This window comes from Ictalurus furcatus, chromosome 7 (genome assembly GCF_023375685.1).
Source record: "Ictalurus furcatus strain D&B chromosome 7, Billie_1.0, whole genome shotgun sequence".
Lineage (NCBI taxonomy): Eukaryota > Metazoa > Chordata > Actinopteri > Siluriformes > Ictaluridae > Ictalurus > Ictalurus furcatus.
In genome coordinates, this window is record NC_071261.1 from 3,655,840 (window position 1) to 3,682,895 (window position 27,056).

A 27,056-nucleotide genomic window follows, 5' to 3' on the forward strand; every position below is an offset into this window, starting at 1 on the left:
ATTTTATAAATAACTTAACATTACTCAACACAAAACCTAAATAGCTACTCAAACTTTCATTAGACGCAGACTCTATAGTACACATAGCAAAATAACATGCTTGTGTAAACCACAGAAACATTCTGTCCGAGTCCACATTACATTTTAAATTTTATACCTGGAGATATTAGCAAATGCATTGTTAAAGGAAAAGGAGCTAACTAACACCACAAAGGCACAAGTCCAAACTAAAGAATTGTAGTCATTTCTGCTTTCTGTCATCATACAGTATATGCAGAATAAATCTTCGTTTTTCATACATTTCTTTTTTATTTTGAATACATTTGATATGGGATTACTGAAGGAATGTAGCAAAACCAATGGGTAATATAGTTCTGTGTTATGTACTGTAAGGTTTTCAGCTTAGCTTGAATAGCTCTGGAAAGTGTGTAAACATAAACAAGATGTTTCGTTTTAGCGCTATAGACCGTACAGCGCATGCGCAATATCCCTCCTCCAAACGCGCGCGACGTCTCCGAAGGCTGCGCATGCGCAATATCCCTCCTTCTGAGAGCTACTTCCGTGGGCTGTCCGAAGCATCTGGATCATCCAAATCATTATTTTACCAAGTAAATACTAAGTGATAAATGTGGATCTAGTGGATTAATGACATAAAGTCGGCCCTTCAAACTGTGCAACAGTTGCACAGGTAGTAGTTTCCATACCTGTCCAAGAGGAACGTTGCCAATTCCGCGTCGAACTTTATCCTCTTCTTCAGTAATAATTCTCGCCATCTTGGGAAAGCGCTTCCAATGTTGATTCTTGTTTTACTGCGCTTCTGGTCGTGAAGTCGTTTGGAAGCACAGCGTGGTTTTTTGCCTTCAGTACAAGAATCTCCCAGCGTTGGACCCTTCGTGGACTCCGCCATGTTTTCATTTCCTTTTGAGATGTGAATCCCAGTCTCCATGGTCACTGGTTTCAAAATAAAAGTCTTTATAATGTTGCGTGGCCGCCGTCTAATGGACTGCAGTGTGGATACAGAGTCCAGTTCAGCTCAATAAAGTTAATCAATTCAACTCACTACAGAAACCCTAAGATGTCCCATTATTATTATGTTTCTTTCCTTCTGTTCTTGTGATTTCAAATTAATTTTCTTGTGATATCGATGTAACAAAATTGTTTTCTCGTGATCACCAGGATTTTTCTGTGTACTCAACATAACATTTTGTTTTTATTGTTCTGGAGGTAACAAAAGTTTAGCGCAATTCCGGAGGATCGTGGATGAATAAATTAATTTTTACTTTAATCATGGACTTGCTTGAGCTGAAATAGCGCCTTGTATGACAGTGTAACGGTCAAGACTGGCTGAAAACCTTTTTTACTTATATGTTTAGTCATTTGGGACACATTTTCCCTTGGATTACATCAAGTCCATGCCGCTGGACTCATGTTCATATCATGCAATTTGCACTGTTTTCATACTATCCCAGATAGCATCTGGACGTGGGCCACTTCAGGCAGTGATGCGGCACTGCTGGCCTTCTTTTTGCCCGGACAAAATGGATATGAGCCTGAAGTGACCCACATAGCCCAAATATCCCAAATCACAAGTGGGCCATTTTAGGCAAAGATGTGGTGCTCACGGCAATGTGTATGTGACCCTAAAGTGGCCCATGTGGTAAATAGTGAGTATGGCCCAAATATCACAAAACAAATGTGGGCCACCTTTGGTAAAAATGTGGCACATGCGGCATTGCTGCGGCTTTCTTATGGCCCAAATCTGGCAAAGAGGAGCGGACCGCCCAAGTGCCATCATTCCACGGGGTATGTGGGCCGGATCTGGGCCACAGCAATTTCACTATCTGGGATATCATTTGCACATGTAATTTTTGATTGGATTTTCATGGGTGTGCCACAGGGAACAGACATGCTGTCATCCAAGACTAAACATAAGGACTTTGTTCAGAAGCTGACTTACTAGAAAGGCCACAGGACTTTCTAGTGAAATAAATTTTATACACGATGCTGGGTAAGTTGCTTAATTACTATAAGGTTGTTTCCATTCTGAAAACAGATCCAGGAATGACCTGCACCAAAAAAAAGAGAAAATCTTAATGTCCTAACATTATATCACTGTTAGTACATATTTCTTATCATTTTGACACACTTCCATTTTGATATATGGCTATCTCTGTGCTCATACTCCCTGGCAGCCATTTTGAAGGATGTGTGAAAACAGTGGTCAGAAGTGAGGTCACATAAACTCACATATTTAAGGTATTTTAACCTTAATTTGTGATGCATGTCACTACGATTAAATGGTAAAGACCTGTAAAATGGAAAACCATAGAGACATAGCAAGAGTGCTACTGTGGTAATTAGCACACTAGTCATATTAAATAGATTTGTGTATTACCGATATATCAGGAGATGTTACTGGCTATTATTTAAATACATTTAATTAGTAATTACATTTAACTCATAACAAGTTGTAATTGTAAGGTGGGTACCCTCAATGGGTATAGTACTGTAAAAGGCAGAGAATAATGAGTGAGACTAAGAGAATGTATAATATATAATACAATATCTGTACTTTTTGTTCACATAAATGTAATTTATAAACTTGAGGTATAATCAATACAACTACTGCTGATCCAATTAAGCTTATTGAGTACCCTTAAAGCCATTCAGTTGGACAGGATGTGTGTTACTTTTACTTAAAGCTGCAGTATGGAACTTTTGCCTCTCTATCGCCATCTCGATTTGAAACATAACATTGCAAGTTACTTGCAGAGATATTTTACATGGGTTGTGCTTTGGCGTTGCTCCTCTGCATTGATGAATCTGATAGTTTTAGGTATCCACACCTGTGTCCCAATTGGCATACTTATACTGTGTACTAAAATTATGCATAATTTTGTGAAGAAAAGAGTGGGCAAGTACTGGGACACATTAACACATCGTGTAAAGGAAGAGAACGTTGTTGCCCAGAAGAGAACATGGTCACAGTGAACAAACTCCTCATTGCATTTCAGTATTTCTTCTTCCATAATTCCTTATACAATTTATACTATATAATTTACTTTATCATTCTCTTGATTTATTTTTCAACATTTTTCACTTAAAACGCTCTAAAATGCATCCTTGAAATCAACGTCACAAAGCTCCTCCTCCCTCACGCAGGGATTTGTAGTAAATATTAGCTGAAAAAGTGTCCACAAATCCACACTTTGAAAATTTTGCAGAAATAGTAGACCATCCAGATACCTTTGGGATACTCGTTTCAACATGGTACCATTCGGGACATCCAAGATGAGAATTAGTATTAGTATTTAGTACTGATAGTATGTCAGTTGGGAAGCAAGGCACCTTTTACCTGAACACAGAATTCTCACCTGGCTCACACCAGAAGCATTTCTGGTCTCCAGTGTTTACAGCCAAATTAGCATGTTTTTCTAGCTGATAATGTGCAGAGCTGCCCAGTCTGCTTATAATACACAACTTTGAGCTTTTTTTTTTTTAAGTCACTTGGGGGGGGCTTTTTTGGGGAAAAACTTACAAGTGACTTTTTTTTTTTATTTACATTTATTGTCACCATTTTCCCCAATGCATGGACACTGTCTACTCACAGCCTCACAGTAATATCAGTGCTGTAGTTTATTTCACCCTCTCCTCCCCCACATTGGAGAAAAATCACGTTGTAATTCCTAGCAATAATAGTTAGTATAGTAGACACAGAAGACATATGTACAGTTCCTCTTACTTGTATTAGACAAGGATCTGGCAGTTCACCTTTGTTGTTTATTATGGTAGTGGAAATGTTGTCTATTTTACTTAAATTGGGCAACATAACATAACATAACATAATTTAGAAGGGAATCATTTCATTGTCAGTCAACTTGCTGATGACACTACTCTTTTTTTTTTAAAAAAAAAGGAACAGCAAATACCTCTAGCACTTCAGTATATTGAGATTTCCTCAAAAGCTTCAGGTCTAAAATTAAATGTCAAAATGTATGCTAATAGTCAAACACGATCATCCTAATATAACAGTATATAATATCCCAATAAAAAAAACAAAGTTAATATTTACTTATCTGGATATCCAAGAAAAATTATGTTTACAAAAATTTAACATTTGGAGAAATGTAGATTAATTATGAATACTTGACTGCAGAGAGACAACGATATTTGGAAGAATTTTATTGGTGAAAGTAGAGAGTCCTTCTAGAATCATTTATCCATGTTTTGGCTAAAAAGATAAAGGCAATTAATAAATTACATTTTGATTTTATATGGAATAGAAAAAGTCATTATATATGTAAAAGTGATATGATTAAAGACTATGAAAAAGGTGGACTTAAGATGATTGACATTATGAATGGGATGCTCAAACTCAAATAGTTACAGTCATTCATTAACAATGAATCCTCATACTGGCTTTTTATTCTTGCAATCTTATTTTAAAAATGTGGTGGTACAAGTTTTCTCTTACAATGTGACATTAAACTTTCTAAACTTCCTGTAAAACTCTCCGCTTTTCACCAACAAGTACTATTATACTGGAAACTAATTTTCAAACACAGCCCACATAACATGTCAATCTGGAATAATAGATGTACATTAGTGAACTGAAAAATCGGCTTATTGGTGAGTGGTGGCAGAAAGGAATACAGTCAGTAACACGTTATGAATAATTTTGGTAATATTTGGGCGGCTGTGGATCAGGTGGTAGAGTGGGTTGTCCACTAATCGTAGGGTTGGCGGTTCGATTCCTGGCCCACATGACTCCACATGCCGAAGGGTCCTTGGGCAAGACACTGAACCCCAAGTTGCTCCTGATGGCAAGTTAGCACCTTGCATAGCAGCTCTGCTACCATTGTTTTGTGTGTGTGTGTGTGAGAAGGGTGAATGAGACACAGTGTAAAGCAATTTGGAACTGCTAAGGTTAAAAAAAAAAAACTATACAAGTGCAGACCATTTAATATAATGATTCACAGTAATTTTTGTGGTAAACACAATCTAATTTGCTCCCCTAAAGCTTATGACAAAATTACATTACATCACAAGTATCCCGATTCAAATGATTAAGTTAGTAAAAGAACAGTTAATATACTCAGTGGTAAGATACGTGATCTCATGATAGAAAATATACATTTAGCTAATTTTTAAGGAATTGGTTAATATAAAAGTGTACTGTAAGGAGAACTTATATTTTCCAACAATTGAGAGGAAAGCAATGAGTGAAATTAGAAGTAAATTCTTGTCATTTCCAGTTGCCCCAAAGTGTATAGAGTTGCACTTTTTAAGAGTAAGATTTAATGTTGGAGATTCAAATTTACACCAAATATGCAAGGAGGATGTAAAAACACTGGTTTCTTTTATGTAGTTTGGTGCTTTCTGGAATGATACAGTCAGCTGGATACAACAACGACAAAAAAAAAAAACTTATAATAATCTGATGGGAAATTGTTAAGTTTGGTTTATTGATCAAGGATTAAAAAAAAAAAAAAAGTAGCTTGTGCTGTGAATAACTTACTGCTTTTGTTGAAATTTTACATACACAAATGTAAACGTTTCCAAAGCTCCTTCCTGATTACTTGTTTTGGAAAAGGAATTCTCGATTTACTTGGAGACACTGAGAAGAATGAAAAGTCCCAAAGCAAAGTATTTGTATTCGATACTGGAGGATTTTGGTTTTGCACTGTAAAATCTCCTACACCCCTGTTTTGTAATTTATTTATTCATTCATTTATTTTATGGTAATTTGGTTACTTATTTTCTCAATACATTTTTTTGTTTATAAAACTTTGACACAGTTGTTCCTCTGGGCCATTAGATGGCAGCATTGCGCTGTAGTAGTGCTGATAAATCCCTCAGAGAAAAAGAAAAAAAAAAAGAAAGAAAAAAAAAGCACTTTCCAGGAATTTGTAAAGTTCATTGCTGTTGTTGTGGCAGCCAGTGACAGCACAGCTTGACCCTGAGCTCATTTTTATTCTTACTAACACTCAATAGTTTCTGTTTAATTCAGTCGCTCTCTTTAGCTGGTTTTAATAAGAGTTCCTATAGAGACGGGACAACGAAAATTGGGGGGTGGACACACGCTTCAGCAGAAAGCGGAAGTCACGTGACAGGCGTGGTGGTGGGAAAAAGTTGTGAATGACCTGCAGGATTTCTTGTATAAAGATTTAAATGCAAAAGAAAAAAAAGACATGGGAGGCTGTTTGTGTGGATGGCACGTTTTCATTTAAAATGTTGGTGATACTTTCTTTTCACGTTAGAGAAGTACCATGTTTATATGAGTTACTGTTCTGTTTACGGATATGACGTATGCACGCAATTTCCCGCGAAATCGACAGGTCTAAAATATAAATACTTATAATAATAGGCTTACCTTTGTGAATCAGAGTAAAACAAAAGACACGGGTTGGAAGATGGATTTATGATGTACTTAATTATTTTATTATTGTTTATTTTGAACAAAAAGTTATATTGGATTTCTAATTTTGCATCAACATTGTGTAACTAGGCGTAATTTGTGTGTATTAACCTTCGTCTTTAGATTTCAGTTTCTATGGCGGTTTTCTTTTGAGTAGAGGTGAGTTTATCTCTCTCATAGCTATCAGATATGCAATTTACCACACTGACTACAGCGAAACAAAACAAAGACACAACGCAAGAATCTAGACACCTACTGAGCCACTGAAATGTCTGACCTTTCCAGCAGAAAAAAGGCCATCTCTGCGTTAGTCTTCAGTCCCTTCAGATCTCGGAGTTGTCGCCACCTCTCAAAAGCCATGCCGATATTTATTCTGGTTTTGGCACTCACTCTGTCGCTTTCTCTTTTTGACTGCAAGCTCTCCGCAGTTCGTGGTTTCTTGGTTTTAACACCGGATTCCCCAAATATCAACGATGATTGCGGTTTAGCGCTACCACGATTAAACGCAGTCATTGACGCTGTCATAAGTACAAGCTACATACAACCCACACACACGCAACATAGTAGCCGGCTCTTATACTTTCTGTTTACGGACATGACGTAATCACGCAAAGACGAATGACGTCAATCTGACCTTTCCCGTGAAATCGAGATGGTATAAACGGAGGTCGGAGCCGGGTCCAAGTGGGAGGGACCTTTAGCTCCAAGTGGGAGGGACCTTTAGCTCCAAGTGGGAGGGGCTTTAGCTCCAAGTGGGAGGGGCTTTAGCTCCAGAGGACTTGTAGTGTCTTAAGCTGTTGAGTTTTTTTGTTTCCTCCCCAGAGACAATATGGCGGCTTGACAGAATTAAACGGTTTTTACATCTTAAATATTGACACGCTGAATTCCCAGATTATGTAGAATCAACAAAAGGAAGTGTATTTTATTTGTTAACTGGCTTTTTAAAATCTGTTTTATAATGTGTTTGCTGTGTATCCACCAGGTTAAGGAAACATAAGGCGAGCTCCAGGGCATTTACATCAAAGCATTTTACCCAGGATTGTGCAGTTTGTCATGCATGCAATCCAACTGTGCTAATGAGTAATGTCATTATATATGCAGAGAAAATGCATGGCACCTTGCATGGACTGTAAATATATGTCAAATGTAGTTTTTATTTCTGAGTAACTTGTACACATTTTGTAGTAGATTTTGTTGTGAAGCAATAGTTCACCTTAAAAACCAAATCATTGAGCAATAAAAAAAAATGTTGGTTGTAATGTTGTTACACATTCACCTCATTGAGTGCAGTTATATCTCACTTTAAGTTTTTTTTCCATATTGATACTGATAAATTAATATTTAATATTAGATAAAATATATAAACTTCAATCTTCAAATAGAATGGCATTGGACATGCATACAATAATGACAGAGCTGTAAGAAATAAAATTAAATTAAAACTACAAGAAAAACTGTTAATATTTAGTTTTAAATCTGTGTTTTTCACTAGTGTCAGTACTTCCTGTCATCATTCATCACCGTGCACCTCGGCATGATTGGGGATTTCCGCATACTTGCCATCAACGACAAAGCTGTAAGCAATTAAATTAAAACTAGAAGAAAAAGTGCTGATATTTAGCTTTAAATCAGTGTTTTCATCATCATTTATCACCGCACACCTTTGAGGATTTCCGCATACTTGCTATCACTTCTGGATTTTTGCCTAAATCCCACCCACTTCTGAAATCCCGCCTACTTGTGGCATACGTACCTCCCACTTGGAGGTCTCTGGGCTGCAGCAATACGTACTTGCAAATTAGGGTATGGGGTAAGGTAAGGAGACAGTTTTGAACACTGATTTTTTTTATGTACTTGCTCAATAATTTATTTTTGTTCATATTTAACCAAAAAAAGCTTTAAAGATAATTAAATCATAAACTGATTTTAAGGGTTTGCAACATTGTGTTAAGAGTTTGCTGACAGTTCATGAGAGCTGAAAACATTGAAATAAGTGCTTGTAAGTGTTTAAGGTTTCATATAGGTTTCATATAGTCACTGATTAATAATATGATCACACTAATGTATATATGATTGCAAGACATTCTGTGGTAAATGAAAGGCCAAACTGAATTAATGCTTTGTTGAGCATACTTGTTTAAGGCTGGAGCCAAGCTGTCTGAATCTGGAGAGAACTGCTCTCTGAGAATAAAAAGGAATCTTACGGAAATTAACATTTGAACTCTCTTCCACAAAATTAGCATCTTCATCTGAGATAGCACATCACACTGAGTGGAGATCACACCTCACTATTGGTCATCTATATTGCTTCCCCCCACATCATCCTAGGTCTATATGCATTAGACTATGTGAATAAGAAATTGACTATATGTGCTTGGTATCATTCAAAAGGTCTTAGTGTGTCTGTAAAATGGTCTCATTCCCTCAGCAGCACTTCAAACCACCATTAAGATCTAGAAAATGTATAAACATATTGCATGCCTTTGAAAGTGTACCCTCCCCGGGTTCCTCACACTAATCACTTCCTGTATGCAAATAAGGTACATCCTTCCTCAGACATCGAATACCCATTCAATCACAAATGCCAACTGACTTTCTGAATAGTGGGCCCAGATTCCAATTATAATCACAAACAACACCATTTGGTGGACTTACAGAGTGTATTTAATTAGAGCTGACAAATGATTTATGAAATCTGTAGACAGATCTCCCACACAATTATTTTTTGTAGTTCCATTGCTGCGTAAACTTTTATAACCCTCTTGTTTGTGTTTTATGTGATGTTTTTATATTATTGATCATTGCTTATTATCTTCTGAATTGGATTAAGAATTCTTATTGGAATTACCTGGTTAATAAATTGTTGTTTGACTTTATTGTGTTCTACCCTGAAATTATTGGCTCTAGGAGAATACGTTAAGTCCATTACCGCAAATCTGTGACCAGTTAAGTACAGGCTAAAATCCAGGTTTAGGTGGAGCATTGGGGCATGCCAACTGAGATTTTAGAGTCCAGGCTAACAACTTGGCTTTAGTTAAGTGTACTTAGACTGTAAATGCTAAAAGAAATTTCCGTTTAGAACAATATAGTGTTGACCAGTCTAAATAGTGTGAGCCTTAACCTCTGCTTATTGTAATAGTATTCTTCTTAAGTGGGATCCATGGCATGATTATTCAAAGCTGCTAGAAAAGTAAAAGTGCTCAACTTGTACCTCTGTCTAACGACCAAAACATTGGAATCCGAATGAATGAGCAACAATCTAAGTAAAGGGTTAAATATGATAATCAAATGTCGAGGTAAAAATAATGATAAAGACTGGAATTTTAATATCTCGTAGAATCATTCATAATTGGAGCCAGATAAAGTAAAAATAGGATCATATTTAAAGTTGACAAATTGTTGTTTCAAAATGTTTATATATAACAAAGGAAAGACAGCATCCAACAGAGTGGCAGAAGGCTTCTTATGAGTTACTGTTTTTCATTTATGCAATATATAAACATTTTCATACAAATCCTAAAATAAAATTTCTCATCTACATAATAGACTTGTAGACTGATGCCTAAGTAAATAATTATTTATCATGTTCTGCATATTTGTACTAGTAAAAAAAAAAAAAAAAAACAGCACAAATGACTGTTTTCTAAACCCTTTTATTTAACACAATTAGGGATGTTTTCCTTTTCAGAACATGAAAGTATAGTGTATTTATCAAAATATCATTAGCTGCTGTCACCCAGAAGAAAATGGTGTCATGGTCAATTTAGAAGTTTTTCCCCCCTTGTTTTGTCATTTTGGAGTTTTTCACTGAGGGAATGCAGACCAGAGTCAGATTGTGCATACTGGTGAATCATTCAGTGAAGACACACTCCTCATTTTGCCCAAGGCCCTTACTCAGAACAGGAACAGGAAGTACACTCCTGTTTGTGTGCTGGTGTTTCTGTCATGTGCGAAAGTGCTGTAGAAACTTGGAGGCCAATGCTGATCCTGTCATTATCCCTTGTGAATGGCATTTATTAGTAGGACATATACAGCTGCTCCAGCTACAGAAACTTCTTCATTTCAGACTGTTCTCTAGGTAAAAACACCTCACTGACTGAACTACTGTAAAAACCTTAAATGATTTTATGATGTTTGCAGTTCGAAACATGGTAATGTGAACCCATTGCATTAAATGATGCGTCTTTTGACTTGTGTAGTCTGTTTTAATGGTCTTACAACTAGTATTTAAAAAGTTAAATGTGTTTTTTTTTTATTTGCTTCAGACTTTAGATACTCTGTTAAAGTGGCAAATATCCAATCTAGGTTTGTTTATGAAAATGCAACATAAAAGTCTAAAAACAGTGTTTTATATTTGGTTAAATCTAAAATTATTTCTCAGTGATCTTTTACAGTTTTTGAAGACATTTGATTAATACTTTGCTTTGATTGTCCAACCTCCACTGAGTTCTGACCTCCTCATCTGTTTGATATCTGCTCTCATTGCTGCTGGCTCAAATTTAGCCTATTACCTGAAGACACTTAAAAATTCAACATAGAAGCAAATACTCACATCTGCAAACCCAGTTGGAGATAGAAAAATAAGACACCAGTCGTGAGTGAGAAGAAGCAAGGTTCCAGATTTATTGGTTTCGTTCCACCACACGAGATCCACACCGATGAGAATTCTCAGAAGTGATCTGACACCGGGAGCTCAAGCTCCAGTATTTATACTGTATTTACACAGTAAATAACCAAGATATCTTAGAAAGACTATGATATCAATACCAATAGGGTTAAAAGAAGAGCTCATCTACATTACCATGATGTTTTGAAAGAGGCTTATCAAATTTACCATGATGTTTTGAAAGAGGCTTATCAAATTTACCATGATGTTTTGAAAGAGGCTTATCAAATTTACCATGATGTTTTGAAAGAGGACTTTCTGACTACCATTAGGATTGAAAGTGGGAGAGAGACAAAACAATTTAGAGAGACCTTGGTCTCACTATTATCTCGTGGGGGGGCAGCTTGACTCAGCTACCCTTATAAATGGCTCCTCATGGTTTTCTCTTAAAATTAAGGCCCCCGTCTACACCACGCCTGACCCTTCCTCGCGAGACAAGAATCTTCACCATCTGAATTATGAGTAAGTTTCTTTGACATTTTTCTGTATTTCTGGTTTATAATTTACTTTCATATTTGCTCTATATCTCTATTTTATATATGGTTATACTGCTTGCAAATGGTTTACTGTACTCCCTACTTCATAATATCATTATCTTATCCTTCTAATATCCTACATATCCAACTACTCTTTATATTACCCTTATAATAATACTCCTTTTTATTATTCTTATAAAGTTATAATGTTATGTGTGTGTGTGTGTGTGTGAGAGAGAGAGAGAGAGAGAGACAGAGAGAGTGTGTGTGTGGGGGGGGTGTTATGTCTGCACGCCTGCCCTTGACTGTACGAGAGTGTGTGTGTTTCTCAGCCTGCACTCCTCAGCTCTTATATTTCTCTGTGACTAATAAACCATAGTGTGTTACTCTTAAAAGATCTTAAAGTGTGAATCCAATTCGTCAATATCCGCCTAATACCGCTTCTGTGTGTCTAGGTGCCCATCGTCATTTTTCCTTCTCTCCTTTACTGGAGGGGCTGGATTTGGATCTGAACACTCACTATCAGCTCGCGCATCTCACTGCTGACATCATGGTGCTACTTAACGTTCTTCGCAGCACCCCCTCTGGAAATGGAAATGCGGGCCCCCCCCCTCAGATACAGAATCCACACTGTGAATGTGTGTGTTGACGCCTCTACACAGACAGACCCTCCGCCTGACCCTACCTCCAGCTTTCAGTCTGAGGATGATGTCACCTTCTCTGATCTGGGCTCTGACCATTCTTCCCTCTTCTCACCTGTCAGTCCGCCGTACTCTCAGTGTTCTCCTTATTTCACCCTTGCTGACTATCCCATGTCCCCAGGACGCACCCCACTTTCTTCCCCCTACTGCTCTCCTCAAGATTACGCACCCACCAGTCCTGTGAATTTTCAATAAAATTACATATTACTCATACTAGGTCTCCCTCATGTTTATTTCATGTCATTTTTATCCACAACATTCCCCCATCTGAGGCTATAAAGCCTCATAAACTACCTTAATTAAGCGGGTATCTGTGGAGAAACTGGTTCTGCCGCACCCCATGGCCGTCCCTCGGAGCTGTCGGAGGATTACTCTAACGAAGCCATAATTCCTTCGCTCATCCTTGTAATCAAAGATTATCCCTTACAGTAACCACTTCTACGCTACACTGATCAGGAAAGGAGCTGAGGAGGGTTTGTAGACCTGGTGGGAGACGTGCTAGTGGGTGTGCGCCCCGGGGCTTCATAGTAGATTGGCAGCTGGAGAATGGGCCTTAGGGCCCCCTACGTCATGTCTACTTTGCGCCGGACCCATATAGATGTACCTAGCCATAACTCTTAACCCTTAACTTCTCCTTTCAAATATATATATATATATATATATATATATGTTATTTTGAATCTAACTACCTTGATTATACGTTTGTTTGCCTACATCGATTATAAGTGTGATTAACTGAGTTCCCCTAATCATTTATTACTACTACTACTGCCGTCGCTAGTCTAAGTATGAGTGGCCACTACAGTAACTACTTGATTGGACCTTGATTATACGTTTGTTTGCCTACATCGATTATAAGTGTGATTAACTGAGTTCCCCTAATCATTTATTACTACTACTACTGCCTTCGCTAGTCTAAGTATGAGTGGCCACTACAGTAACTACTTGATTGGATCTACACGTCCCTATCTTTTTCAACTAGGCCTGTCAGCCCACAGTTTTGTATTTGTCGGGACCTGCAGAGTCTTTCTTCCCCCCAAAAAACAAACCCCAATCCTTCACAGTCAGGGGTGGGCGAAAAAACCTCCTATGAGGAAAAATTCCCACCCTGCCAGCACTATGTGCTCGACAGCACCATTATACTTTTCTCGTGCCTGATTACGTCACACTTTGTTGCACATCACATGTCATACCCCATCACATATCATATCACATATCACATATCACAACATTTTATAACAATCGACATGACAGTCTCTATCAGCAGTATCTCCCTGTATTCCGGTTGTCTTCGGCTCAAGCACTTTACGTACTGTAGAGAACACTCCTTTGGGGAGAGTTTAGGCTAGCACTTACACCCAGGGTATGGTTCATCACATCTTCTTCTCACCCCTCAGGGTTCAGTAGATCTGCAACACAGATGAACACATACAAAACACCAATAGGTCCCGTTTTTCTCGGATAGGCCCAGTTGGCCACTAACTTGTACAAACGGGTCCTTGCGCTCCCTTGCGCTGTCCTCATCAGTCCTGGCTCATGTCCCGTCTCATGTCCTCATAGACCCCCCCGGTCTCGCTGGTGTTGCTACTGTCGCTGCTCATTGTATCCCGTCGCATGGTCACGATCACCACCCCCCGTTGAGGCGGTAACGCCTCACCCATAACAATGTACTGGCCAGAAAAGGAGGCGGAGGACATCACCATCCGTTGTGCACAGGGGATCACACAGCAGGCCACCAGACCCACAAGGAGAAGGAGGGCGAGCAGGGACACTCCCAAGCGGGTCAGGGCAGCAGTCCAATCTCCAGAAAGAAACCAGGAGAGCCACGGCGGGAGGCAGAGACTAGACCCAAAGCCGGAGTTAGCCACTTGCTCCGCTTGGAGGGCCTGTAGTTGACCCAGGACCTTGGAGAGAGCACCCTCAGAACCAGTGTGCAAAGGGATCGCAGCACAGTACTCGGGACCAATCTTTGCACAGACACCCTCCTCAGGGACACGCATCTGGTCCAGGACAAAACGGTTCTGAGCAGCCATAAGGGAGGTGGCATGGAGCTGATCACGGACCAGTCCGAAAGCACTCACCGAGTAGTTAATGAAGCGTTGCTCGTTGTACCACATGTAATTAATCCACGCCACGTTGCGGTTGATCTGCATGGCCGGGAGCAAAATAGATGCTACACCACTGCCAACGGCCTCCATGGCTCTGTAGCGAGCAGGAACGCCAATGGGGGTGCCCCCAAAGTCAAGATGGATGGTCTCATCAGTGGCCCAGTCAGAATAGCTCGCTGCACCAGCGTCACATACTGACCGACATACTGAGTCCACAGGGCCACATCGCGGCGTGAACGGAACCGGCTGGATGACGGTTGGTCAGCCACCAACAAAACACGGCTCTTACCGTCCAACCTAACCGGGGCGCAGCATCCCTGCCATTCTGCAGGCAAAGTCTGGCGTACATGTTGGCCCCCACAAAACCAGAAAACATCCGCATGGGGAACAGTACCAGCACTAAGATCAGGTAGGGGAATTGTCACACTGGGGGTGCATGGGGATGAATCACAGACAGAGAGGGTCTCAATTTGCAAATCATTAGCGAACAGGGAGACATTAAATCGGGCAGACACGTTTCCCACAGGATACACGCCAACAGAGGAGCAGAGGCAAATGGGAAAGAACAAGGGCAGAGACAGTTGGACGCGGACAAAAGTTGACACTTGAGTGGAAACAGGGTGAAACAGGCATGAGGAGCTTGCATTGTACATCCACGATGGGCCAAAGTCAGCAGAAAGGGCCCCAAGAAGGCACACAGTAGGACACAAAAAATCAACAGTATAGGGGTGGTGAGGCATTCCGTGAGGTTCCCCATAGGCAGCATAAAATGGGGGGTGAGGCTACGATCATGACATACGAGACACGAGCGATCCGTCACAGATCGAGCAGTATGGACCATCCATGCCAGATACATGTTACTCTGCTCCTCCGTAAGCGAGGTGTTATCGGTGGAGATTGAATAGTGTTGTAATTTCATTAATTTATGTGCGATAGGAGTTGACATCGGGGCAATGAGGAGGGGGTGGAGAGCCCAGGATGCGAAAGGTGAACCTGTACTATCATGGTAAGAACACGCCATAGCCGAGCAAAGGAACGGTAGCCACAGGGGGCCAATAGTGGGCAGCTCAAAGGAGCACCTACTCGTCCGTGCCCTACCAGTAATTCTAAGATGTCCCACGCGAATCTCCGCTGATCAAGCTCGGGAGAAAGTGAATGAGGCCAAATGGGGACTTCTGCCAATCAGGGACTCTTCATGGGCGAGTCTAAGGAGAGCTAACACGCTCATCGAACTACGTGAACCCACATTTAAGCCAGGGGCAGTCCAGGATTGAACATGCCTTTTACGGGGATAGGGGGCTGTGCGGGAAGTAGCAACCAATTGTGGGCAAAGTGTGTTATAGGAATCCAGGGCATTATTGAAGGTATGAATAGTCCTTCTGAATATCGGGTCGTAGAAAAAGAAAAAGAATGTTATTAGCCCTACAGCAAAAATTACCCTACCCCCATATGCACTACTATTCTGCGGAGCCCATGCCACTGGTCCCCTCCGGAACTGGTGGTAGGGGTGTGTGCAAGGATTCATGCGGAGACTGAAGCTCAGGAGTAAGCCCAGGTAAGCTCAACTGTGCTTCAAGGGACTGCAGCGTATCCAAGTCAATTAGGCTCAGAGGCAAAGCGGGGTCGTCAAGGTCCTGACAGAGAGTGGCAAGCGTAGACAGAAAATCCTCCTCCGATGGGGTGACAAATTCCTGCGGGCTGGTAGCTACGACACCCGTCACTTCTACTCGGGGCAAGAGAACAAGGTCCATATCATAGTAAGGAGTGGAGAGAAGCAGAGGGCCGGTTGGGCTACTGGCATCAGACTGAATCTAGTTTTTCCACAGCCCACCACTTAGTCTGGGCTCGAGTACCGTAGGCAGGGCTCAGGGATGCATCCAAATCACTGTCACTATCGGTGAACACCACTGCCTCAGTGGGCTGCCTTCTACTGACTAGGCCTGAGGTCAACGGTTGTTCGTCGGTAGTGTCTTGCAGTAGCGGTCCCTTACCTGGTTCGGCGGGGCTGCAGTGGTTCAACTGATACCAGTAATTCCTCCCCTCGACTTTCACAGCCATGGGGGTTGCAGCGACCACGGTGAAGGGTCCTTCCCGGCGTCCCACGAGGGGGCTTTTCCTCTTGAAGATACGATTGTATACCTGGTCCCCGGGTACCACTAGACGCAAGTCCTCCCGTACCTCGTTCTCTCCATGGACTGCCTCACGAAGCTGTGAATACAAATGTCTATGGATTTGGGTGAGGGTTCGCACATAATCCTGCATTTCGTCCTCCAATTGTGCCAAAGACGGCCCTGTGTATGGACCTTGGGTGAACGCCGTGGGCATTGGGCGTCCAGTGAGCATTTCATGAGGAGTCAAGTGCGACATACGATTGGTCTGTGAACGCATCTTCATCAATGCCAGTGGTAAGGCTTGGACCCAGTTTAGCCGAGAGCTCTCGCATATTTTTGACAGTTTACTTAGTAGGGTACCGTTCACCCGTTCCACCATGCCCTGGGATTGAGGATGATATACACAACCTAGCTGATGATCTACCCCCAAGGCAGATGCAACATTGTTGATGACGTTATTCACAAAGTGGGTGCCGTTGTCCGAACTCAGAAAATCTGGAATACCGAACCGGGGAATGACCTCGCGACATAACAATTTAGCCGCGGCCATCGCGTCCTCCTTGGAAGTCACAGTTGCCTCCACCCACCTGCTGAAGCGGTCTACTATTACTAGAATGTAGCGCTTCCCTTCTTTCCGGTTGTCTGCTCCCATGTCTACATAATCCATCATTATATGCCGGAAAGGTCCCGTCGGCGGGGGAATATGTCCTAAAGGGGCAGTAAAGTTCTTTCGCACATTACTGGCCAGAAATGGGGACCACCATTCCTGATGGATTTTTTGGATAGTTTCGGTCCTATGGGTGTGATCCAAGCCATGGGCTTCTTTGATCACGAGCGGGAGGTAACAGGCTGGGGCTATACACAACCCTTCTATGCTGCGCCACAATCCAGTACCCGCCTCTTTTTTTGCCCCCCGTTTTATCCATGCCGATATTTCAGCCACCCCTGTGGTGTTTTGCAGCTCCACTAAGTGGGCCACGTTGTCTTCCTGTGGATGCTGCAGCTGACTCTCCCCGGGCTGAGTTAGGGCCATCATCTGCGCAGGCCCTACGGCAGCTTTCTTTGCTGCCTCATCCGCCAGTGCGTTCCCTTTAGTGATAAAGGAATCATCAGTCTTATGTGCCCTGCATTTCACTACAGCTAATTTTGTGGGCAATGTCATAGCATATAGTAAATCTGAAATCACTTCCCCGTGGGTCACGGCGGACCCATCTGCCCGCTGGAATCCCCTTTGAGCCCAGATTGGTCCAAACACATGGCAAACTCCATGAGCATAGGCCGAGTCCGTATACACAGTGCAACTATCATTACGGCCCAACTTACATGCAGCTGTCAACGCCCGTAGTTCAGCTAGCTGGGCCGAGCAGGGTTGGGGAAGAGGAGCATTCATCACCACCTCAAACTTCGCTGGGTTTCGTCGTGCTTCTACTACTGCCAACCCAGCCTTATTGCCCGTATCGGTACGATAACAGGAACCGTCCACAAAATACGTATGCTTAGCATTATCAATAGGGCAGTTCTCCAAATCTGAACGCGCTTTCAAAAATTTCTCTGATTCCGCTACACACTCATGGGGTACACCATCTATCGGGGTTACCAGTTTATCGGCCGGATTCACCGTGGTGCACCGTTCTATAGTGAGCTCCGGGGCTGACAGATTGCAGTCATACCCCGTTCGACGGGAGTTCGTTATCACAAAGGTCTGACTCGTTAGGAGCGCATGCAGTGCATGGGTCGTATATAATGCAACTGGGTGCCCCATGGTGATTGAGGACGCTTTCTGATATGCAAATGAGGCCGCTGCCAAAGAACGATAACAGGGTGGCATCCCTTTTTCTACGTTATTGAGAGCCGTGCTGTAATAGGCGATGTTTCCCCATGCCTTGTCGCTGTTGAGTTAAGACGGCCGACGCGTACCCCTTTCTTTCGGATATATAGAGGTGAAACGGTTTGCTATAGTCTGGGTTAGCCAATGCAGGAGCGGTCATTAAGGCCATTTTAATATCTGCGAGTGCGGCTAGAGCTTCAGGAGTCCAGACAAGGGGGGAATCTGGCTGTGATTGGTCTGCTGCCTTAATCATTTCCCGTAATGGTTGAACCCTTAGCGCGAACCCACATATCCATGGGCGACTGAACCCCGCCATTCCTAGAAACGCCTACATCTGCTGTAAGGTGGTTGACTTTGGGGCCTTGCGTATGGCCTCTACATGCTTTGGCGCTATAGTACGGCTTTCTCCCTCTAACACACGACCTAGGTATTCCACTTTTTGTCTACAAAATTGCAGCTTTTCTTTACTCACTTTGTGGCCATTTTCGGCCAACATTCTTAGGACCTTTAGTTAGTCGTGCTGGCATTGTTCTTTGAACGCACTACAAATCAAAAGGTCGTCGACATACTGCAAGATGGTGCTACGGCACTCCAGGGCTGAGAGGTCTTGAGCCAGTACCTGATTAAATATGGATGGGCTTTCACAGTATCCCTGCGGAAGTCTAGTGTATGTGTACTGCTGCCCTTCATACATGAAAGCAAACAAATGCTGTGAGTCTGGGTGCAGTGGCATGCTAAAAAATGCTGAGCATAAGTCTATGACAGTATACCATTTGGTCCCTTCTGGAATGTTCTGGAATGTTCTGGAATGTGTGGGTCTGGCACTACTGGTGTTTCAGGTATCACGATTTGGTTAATAGCACGCAAATCATGTACTAGCATTCACTTCTCTGAGTCAGGTTTTCTAACTGGAAAAATGGGGGTATTGCACTGACTTCGCGTGGAGATTAGCACTCCGGCCTCTACCAATCCGTGTATTGTGGGCCGTATGCCTTCTCTGTTATACTGTTTCTGGTAGGGCAACCTTGCATTCTCTTTTACCTTAATCCGAGCTAGGTCGGCGGATTTAACAAGCCCTACGTCGGTCGGATGTTTCGTCCATAGCTGTTCTGGAACAGTTTTCAGTATTTCCTCATTGTCCTGATCTTTTGCTGCCTTAACTGCCATTTGTAAACCACTTCGGTCCATGCTCGTGCATATGCAGACACTAGTGGCCACGGCGGTGTCAACTGCCGTTATTGAGATTCGCACAAACCTTCCATCAGGCGACTTGTGCAAAGACGGATTGGTAGTTGGTTTCCACTCTTTTACTTCTTTCGCCTGCCTTATCATTGGCCCTACATTTTCCGGTTCAAGGCCTTTGTTGACCATGAGTGTGACATGGGGCGCCATCCCTTCCAGCTGATACCAGTTTGTGATTCTCTCTGGGAGCTTGATCATAGCCGCCACTCCCTGTGGGCCGCTTATTATATCCATGGTTTTAATGTCCATTACTTGTCCCTGTTCCATGTCTTCCCAAAGCTGAGCATACTCCTGGTCTCGTCCACCATCCTCATATTTAATAGTGCAATGTAAAGGGGCCTCCACCTCTGTGCAATCGGACCGCATGTACTGTAACCATGGTTTCCATTCTGCGTATCTGTGCCAGAGTTCCGAGTTAGATGGATCGGACATCTCCAACCAGTATACCATCCTCACATTACGGGCGGTGCTAGGTGGTTCATGCAACAGTAGGTATTGTGTGGATATTGATTTAGGGAATGTCGCCCAAATCCCAGTTGCCTCGCACTGTATCTGAGCTCCCAGCTTACACAGGGCATCATGTCCCAGTAGGTTAACAGGCGCTCCTGGCAAATATAACAGGGGTGCTTGTATTGTCACGCCATCCAGAGTTAGTTCTTGAGGCTCGGTGAATCGTAAGGTCTGTATTTTTCCTGAGAAGCCCATAGTTTGAATTGCCTTACAGGTGAGCGGGAGCTGTGAACCTTCTTTCCCTATGCTTGAATATGTAGCTCCAGTGTTGATCATAAAGGGCGCTCGCAAGGTGTTTCCAATCGTCACTGTAACAGTTGGCTCTTGTTCTGGGTGCAGTGTGGTGATGGACTGCATCAACTCCCCCCCGGGCTTCTCTAGGCCTCCTCAACTCTGGCTGGGTCCCGGCTCCCCATAGGGGCCATACATGGGGCCACCTGGGGGTACTGGGGGTAGCGGTTGCCACTGAGGTGGCATTCCATAGCTCTCCGGCACTCTCGGTCCAAGCACCTGACCCCTTCTTTCGGCCCTATCCACGCGGTCTCCCCAAGTTGGTCACGGGACACGTGGACAATTTCTCCTGAAGTGGCTAGGGTCACCGCATCCCCAACACCCTTCAGCTGCCATATTTGGTCTTTGCAGAACTTGACCCCGTCCCTATCCTCGTCCCCTCCCCCAGGCGGGTGGCGTCCCCGGGTACATGGGGGCCCTCATTTGATATATGTAATCCATCTGGGCGGGGTGCAACATAGTAGTTATGTGTGGGACGTGCTGTTGCGGGTGGGCCTGGTATCCACTGGCTAGCAGCAAAGGGTCAGCCGGTGCTGAGGCTGCCGCTTGTGGATGAGGCACCATTAATGCCGCTTGTTTAATGTGTTCCTTCCTCCGTTCCTTCTCTTCCTGTTTAGTCCTGGTCAGTTCGCCGAGCTGTGCTTTACAGAGTTGGCTCATTAGGGTTTCAGTGGCATCTTTAGCTTCTTTTTTCAGCTTCCTGTGTTGCTCCACGTGATGGGTCACATGTGCCAGAAATGAAGCCCATTCCATTGCGTTGAGCCCCACCACTTCCTCTAACTTCTGCTGCACCTCCCCAGGGAGAGCCTTCTTCAACAGCAGGTTGAACAATCCCACACTTGCCACCGAATCATCCCATTGGGCACCCGTTTCATCCCTCCATTTGTCTTGAAACTCTTGTATGAAGGTTATCACGTTTTCTTCGTCTTTCAGTTTTATATTTTCGAGCTTCCCAGGGTCCATCTTAGCCGGAAACATGCTCCTCACTTCGTCCCATATTTCTTGTCGGTACTGGCCAAACGGGATGGCGCCAGCCTTGGGGTCGTCTATCAAATCCCTGTGTTCTGCCATATCGAAAATCTCTTCAGCCCGTCCCTTGCCCACTGTTTGGCAGAAAATGGCTTTGATATCGCCAATCGCCAGGTGCTGACCTGATGTTTTTTCCTCAAACTTTGTAATCCACTTCTGCCCCCCTTCACACATGTTGGGTAGTCGTTGGATCAGGCCAGTTAGGTCCATGAAACTCCAGGGTGCATAATGTTGGGCTTTTCCTTTAACCATGAGGGGCATCTGAGCTGGGGGTGGCCCAACCTGATTAAGGCTGGACTCCGACTGGGAGCGGGAATGCGCTAAGTATGGAGCCGCTGTGATACCAGGTTGGAATCTCACTGGGGGCCTCAGGCTTGTCCTGCTCCGTAGTGCTCTAGCTTCACTCGGCTCCGTCTTCATCGGGTGGGTGGCCCTTGAGTCCTCCTCCTCACTGATGTCCTGTTCAACTTGTCCTTCATCGTCTGTTTCAGTCCCCTCGCTTTCAGTCCCCCCTTGTTCGTCCAGATCCATGTCTGAACTCACTTGCTTCTTCTTCTGCTGGTGGTATATTAGGCCCTTTGAGGCCTTACTCATGCTCTTCACGTTTTCCTACTGACTGGTTCAGTGCTCTTCTCGACCTCTGTGATTTTGATTCTCCCAATATCCCGTCCTCCAGCCGTCAAGTCCTGCCCTCCAATTCCTTATCCTCCTCGATAGCATATGGGGAGAGCACCACATCCCCCTCTATATGGACCACCCGCCCCACATTGTCTCTCGGCTCCCCTTTTTCTCCTCCTCTGGTGTGTGGAGCCCCTCGTGCTCTGTTTTCACTCTCGTGCCCTCTCTCACTCCTACGACCTTCTTGATTTTCACTGGTCCTACGCTCCTCTTGGTCCTGTATTTCCTCCAGTTTCTTGTCTCTTTGCTTGTGCACCATTGGCTGTGACCCTGGCCTCGGGGTGCTAGTGCTGGTGGGAAACTCCCCATGCTCCGGCCACCCCAGAGTGTGGGTCCAGTTTTTCATGTACTCCTGTAGTTCCCTGTCCCTCTCTTTGTTGCCTACATGTGGGAGGTCCAGCCGTGGGCTTTTGCTCTCGACCAGGGTTCTATCCTTGTATCCGGCAGCTCCTTCTTCCATTTTGGTAGGTTCTCCATCCCCCCCGCATGCGATGCCTCATTCTTTGGTATCCGGTGAATGTTCCCTGAATGTCCATCTCGGTTTCCTTCCATTCATCTTCTCTGTCCTCCAGGTCTTGCATCATGTAGAGCCCGGCAGGTGGGGCACTTCTGAGAGGTCTCACTGGAGGGCGGTACTGAGGGTTATATGGGGCGGGGCCTCGGCCCGTTCTTTCTGAATGGCCTCTTTTATCTTTTTTCCTAGGCTTGCTTCCCTTTCTTCTTTCTTCCGTACCACCGCCTCTGCTCGTTCTCTCTGCCGTCTATCCTTCTCCTTCTCCTCCTTCCCTGCATTCACAAACCAGTCCACTATCGTCCCTGTCTTCACACATTTCTCCCTCACTCTCAAGCCTTTTTTCTGTTCATTCCATACAGCTAATCTCTATTTCATTATCTGGCATAGCTGTTCGTCAAAAGTACCTTCCTCGGGCAATTTCCACTCACCACTAGTCTTCTCACTCCATTTTTTACAATAATGCCTAATGTCCTTCTCATCTGTACAGTGTTTGCTTATCACCCTCTCTATCGGGCTCATCCCTTTCTTACATTCGGCCATAACTCTACTGCAGGTTGTGTCTCACACCTCTCAGCCCTTAGAGTCTTTTGTACATGCCCCCCCTAAATCCCCTAAGTTATCCCTCACAGCCAAATGTTTTCCTCCTACCTTGTCCTGCTGTTCCGGCCTGCTTAGCCTATCTTGTATCGATTTATGCCTGCTTTTCCCCTTCCGTCCGTACTCGGTCCAGCCAGCTGCCCTAGGGACTCACATACACTCAGAGTACATACATATCAATGCATTTCATATGACGATTCAATTAATCTTATGATTCTTAAGTTTAAATTTAGGTAATTCACACAGCCTCACACAACAGGCAATCCGGCAATTCTTACATGTTTACACTGTTCTTAGACATAATATTTACAATACCTATTCAATTTTACCCAATTTTGGGGCCTGTACTTTTTCATTTATCATAAGTTTTTTTGGGAAGGAATACAACAATGGAAAATTATATCATTATTATTTGTCATTTAACTAAACACATTCATAATTTATGGAATATAAATGAAAGGTCCCAATGGACTGACTCACTCATTTCTCAACAATGGCCTGAAAATGCACACTTTTTCCCCCCACCTTCAATCTTCCTTTTTCCCTGGATCACACAATCTGGGAATATGTTGTTATATATTACAGGTCTAGAAGTTCTTATTTACACAATGGGCAGTCTGACAGATGTCTAAAATATTTACAATGTTCTTGAATGCTCCCCAATTTTTAAAACACTCACAGAGCAGTTATTGATACCAAAGTAATTATAATACACACAGTCACACCCGACTCACAGAAAGTCTGTACCAGATTCAAAACATTCAAAAAAAAAAAAAAAAATCTCACAATGTTCTGTGTTACCCAGCTCAATCTGAAGAGCACACACACACAGTATTGTTTTTTTTCCTTTTTTTTTCTTTCTTCCACACAGACGGCAGGCCTGCTTGCGCAGATAAGAACAGATAGGAACGCACACATACACTCCTTTTTTATGAACAACGCCTGCAAGCTCACATACACATATTATATTCACACACTGTTACACATATTTACTTTATTACATACACACAAATTTGGTTTCAGAATATAAAGCACCTTCACACCAGCTCCATATGTATGAAGCTTATAGTCATATAAATTAAATGCAACTTTCTCCGAAACTAATTTTCAAAGCTTATCCAACACACATATCTCCTTATGTGTGGAGCTCATGTTCAGAGCACTAATGAATACATTTTTCCCTGTCTCCTAAACTAAGTTTCAGAGCTTATCGCACATGCATCCACGCTCTCACACCACACTCATATTATAAGCACACACATTTGTTATTACACATTCATACACCGGGCACGCTGGGTCCCTTCCCTAAGTTGCGTGACCCAGACCTGGGCCCAGGATTTATACCCCTCTCTATCCAGACCTGGACTCAATCCAGCGGTATTAGGGGTCCCCCACCAATGCAGCCGCCACCTCTAGTGGCCAGTATCTGGGGTTTGAGGCCTTATATCCACCTGCTTCCTATCCAGCCCTGGAATCTTTCACCAGCGTTATTGCAGGACTTTCACTCACACAACACATACAATTTCATTAAACAGTCTTATGAACCTTATACATAGCCCTTATACAATTACAATCAGTTCACACTTCTCTTACCTCTTCTCACTCACTCAAGGTTCTTTTGGAGACCAACTTTAGTCTTTCTTCCCACCCCGGGGCTCCCCAATCGTAACAACAGACCACTAAGACAGAGCTTTGAAATAACAGGCGTCTGCAATGCCTTCTTCCTACATGGCCTATCTGTTGCTTAGAGAGTGAAGTCCCACGGGAGAGATTACAGACATATAGATCTTAGCCCAGTCCCATCTGGGTCGCCAAATGCTGGCTCAAATTTAGCCTATTACCTGAAGACACTTAAAAATTCAACATAGAAGCAAATACTCACATCTTCAAACCCAGTTGGAGATAGAAAAATAAGACACCAGCCATGAGTGAGAAGAAGCAAGGGTCCAGATTTTATTTCCACCTCACGAGATCCACACCAATGAGAATTCTCAGAAGTGATCTGACACCTGGAGCTCAAGCTCCATTATTTATACTGTATTTACACAGTAGATAACCAATATATTTTAGAAAGACTATGATATCAATACCAATAGGGTTAAAAAGAGCTCATCTACATTACTATGATGTTTAAAAAAAAGGCTTATCAAATTTACTATGATGTTTTGAAAGAGGCTTATCAAATTTACCATGATGTTTTGAAAGAGGACTTTCTGACTACCATTAGGATTGAAAGTGGGAGAGAGAGAAAACAATTATAGAGAGACCTTAGTCTCATGTTGTTATCTCATAATGTTATGTGTGTGCGTTGGGGCCTTTGTGTGTGTTATGTCTGTATGCCTGCCCTTGACTGTACGAGAGTGTGTGTGTTTCTCAGCCTGCCCTCCTTAGCTCTTATATTTCTCTGTGACTAATAAACCATAGTGTGTTACTCTTAAAGATCTTAAAGTGTGAATCCAACCAGTTGTGTGAATTTTCAATAAAATTACATATTACTCATACTAGGCTCATACCTCATGTTTATTTCATGTAATTTTTATCCACAACACGCTTCAGGTTCCAGCCAACGTGGAGGAGGTGGTACCAACATGCATGTTTGAGGGCTGCAGGAGGGAGACCAAGCTACAATGCCCTACCTGCAAAAAACTGGGTCTCCAGGAAGCATTCTACTGCTCTCAGGAGTGCTTCAAGAGCAGCTGGTGGGAGCATAAGAAACTCCACCGGAGAGCCCATGCAGTGATCCAGCCCAGGATCAACAGGGTGACCTCGGAGCGCCCGTCAGAGGTCTCAGCACCTGAGCCCCAGCTGGAGGTGAACCTGGCGACCTCAGAGCTCGAACCTGAGACCCACGAGGAGGTCTCACCTGCCGAGCTCCAGCCAGAGGTCCACATGGCAGCCTCAGAGCTCCAGCACGAGACCTACAGGGAGGTCTCAGCTCCGGAGCTCCAGCCTGAGGTCAACCTGGCGACCTCAGAGCTCGAACCTGAGACCCATGAGGTGGGCTCACCTGCCGAGCTCCAGCTAGAGGTCAACAGGGAGGCTCCAACACCAGAGCTCAACCCTGAGGTCCAAGTCCAAGTCAAGTCTCTAGTCTCTGAAGTCCAAGTCAAGTCTCCAGTCTCTGAAGTCCAAGTCAAGTCTCAAGTCTCTGAAATCCAAGTCAAGCCTCAAGTCCCTGAGGTCCAAGTCCAAGTCAAGTCTCCAGTCACTGAAGTCCAAGTCAAGTCTCAAGTCTCTGAAATCCAAGTCAAGTCTCAAGTCTCTGAAATCCAAGTCAAGTCTCAAGTCCCTGAGGTCCAAGTCAAGTCTCCAGTCACTGAAGTCCAAGTCAAGTCCCAAGTCCCTGAGGTCCAAGTCCAAGTCAAGTCTCTAGTCTCTGAAGTCCAAGTCAAGTCTCTAGTCTCTGAAGTCCAAGTCAAGTCTCAAGTCCTTGAGGTCCAAGTCCAAGTCAAGTCTCTAGTCCCTGAGGTCCAAGTCAAGTCTCCAGTCTCTGAAGTTCAAGTCAAGTCTCAAGTTCCTGATGTCACGTCCAAGCCCTGCTGATCCAGTTGACCAAGTTCCACTAATATCTAAGCCTAACAACCAAGTTCGGCTCATGCCTGAATCTGCTGACACGCACAGCCAAGTTCTGCTCACGCCCGGGTCTACCGACACGGCTGCCCAAGTTCTGCCCATGCCCAGGGTTCACCTGGTGACCTCAGAGCCCCAGCCTGAGATCTATGAGGAGATCTCAACTCCAGAGCTGCAGCCTCCCTGCTCAGCTGTGGACGTCGCTCAGGCTTCCTGTTCAGCTGTGGACGTCGCTCAGCCTCCCTGCTCAGCTGTGGACGTCGCTCAGCCTCCCTGCTCAGCTGTGGACGTCGCTCAGCCTCCCTGCTCAGCTGTGG

The 27,056-nt window shown here is 43.6% G+C and overlaps 1 protein-coding gene across 1 annotated transcript in view; it reads left to right on the forward strand.

The window, feature by feature from the left end:
- The first annotated feature begins 556 nt into the window (after nt 1-556).
- LOC128610639 (carcinoembryonic antigen-related cell adhesion molecule 5-like) overlaps nt 557-27,056 on the forward strand; it is a 112,574-nt gene continuing 86,074 nt past the window's right edge. The window contains exon 1 of the mRNA XM_053630060.1: nt 557-2,008. Coding sequence (XP_053486035.1) covers nt 2,002-2,008 — 7 coding nt within the window. The 5' untranslated portion in view covers nt 557-2,001. The remainder of the gene's footprint in view (nt 2,009-27,056) is intronic.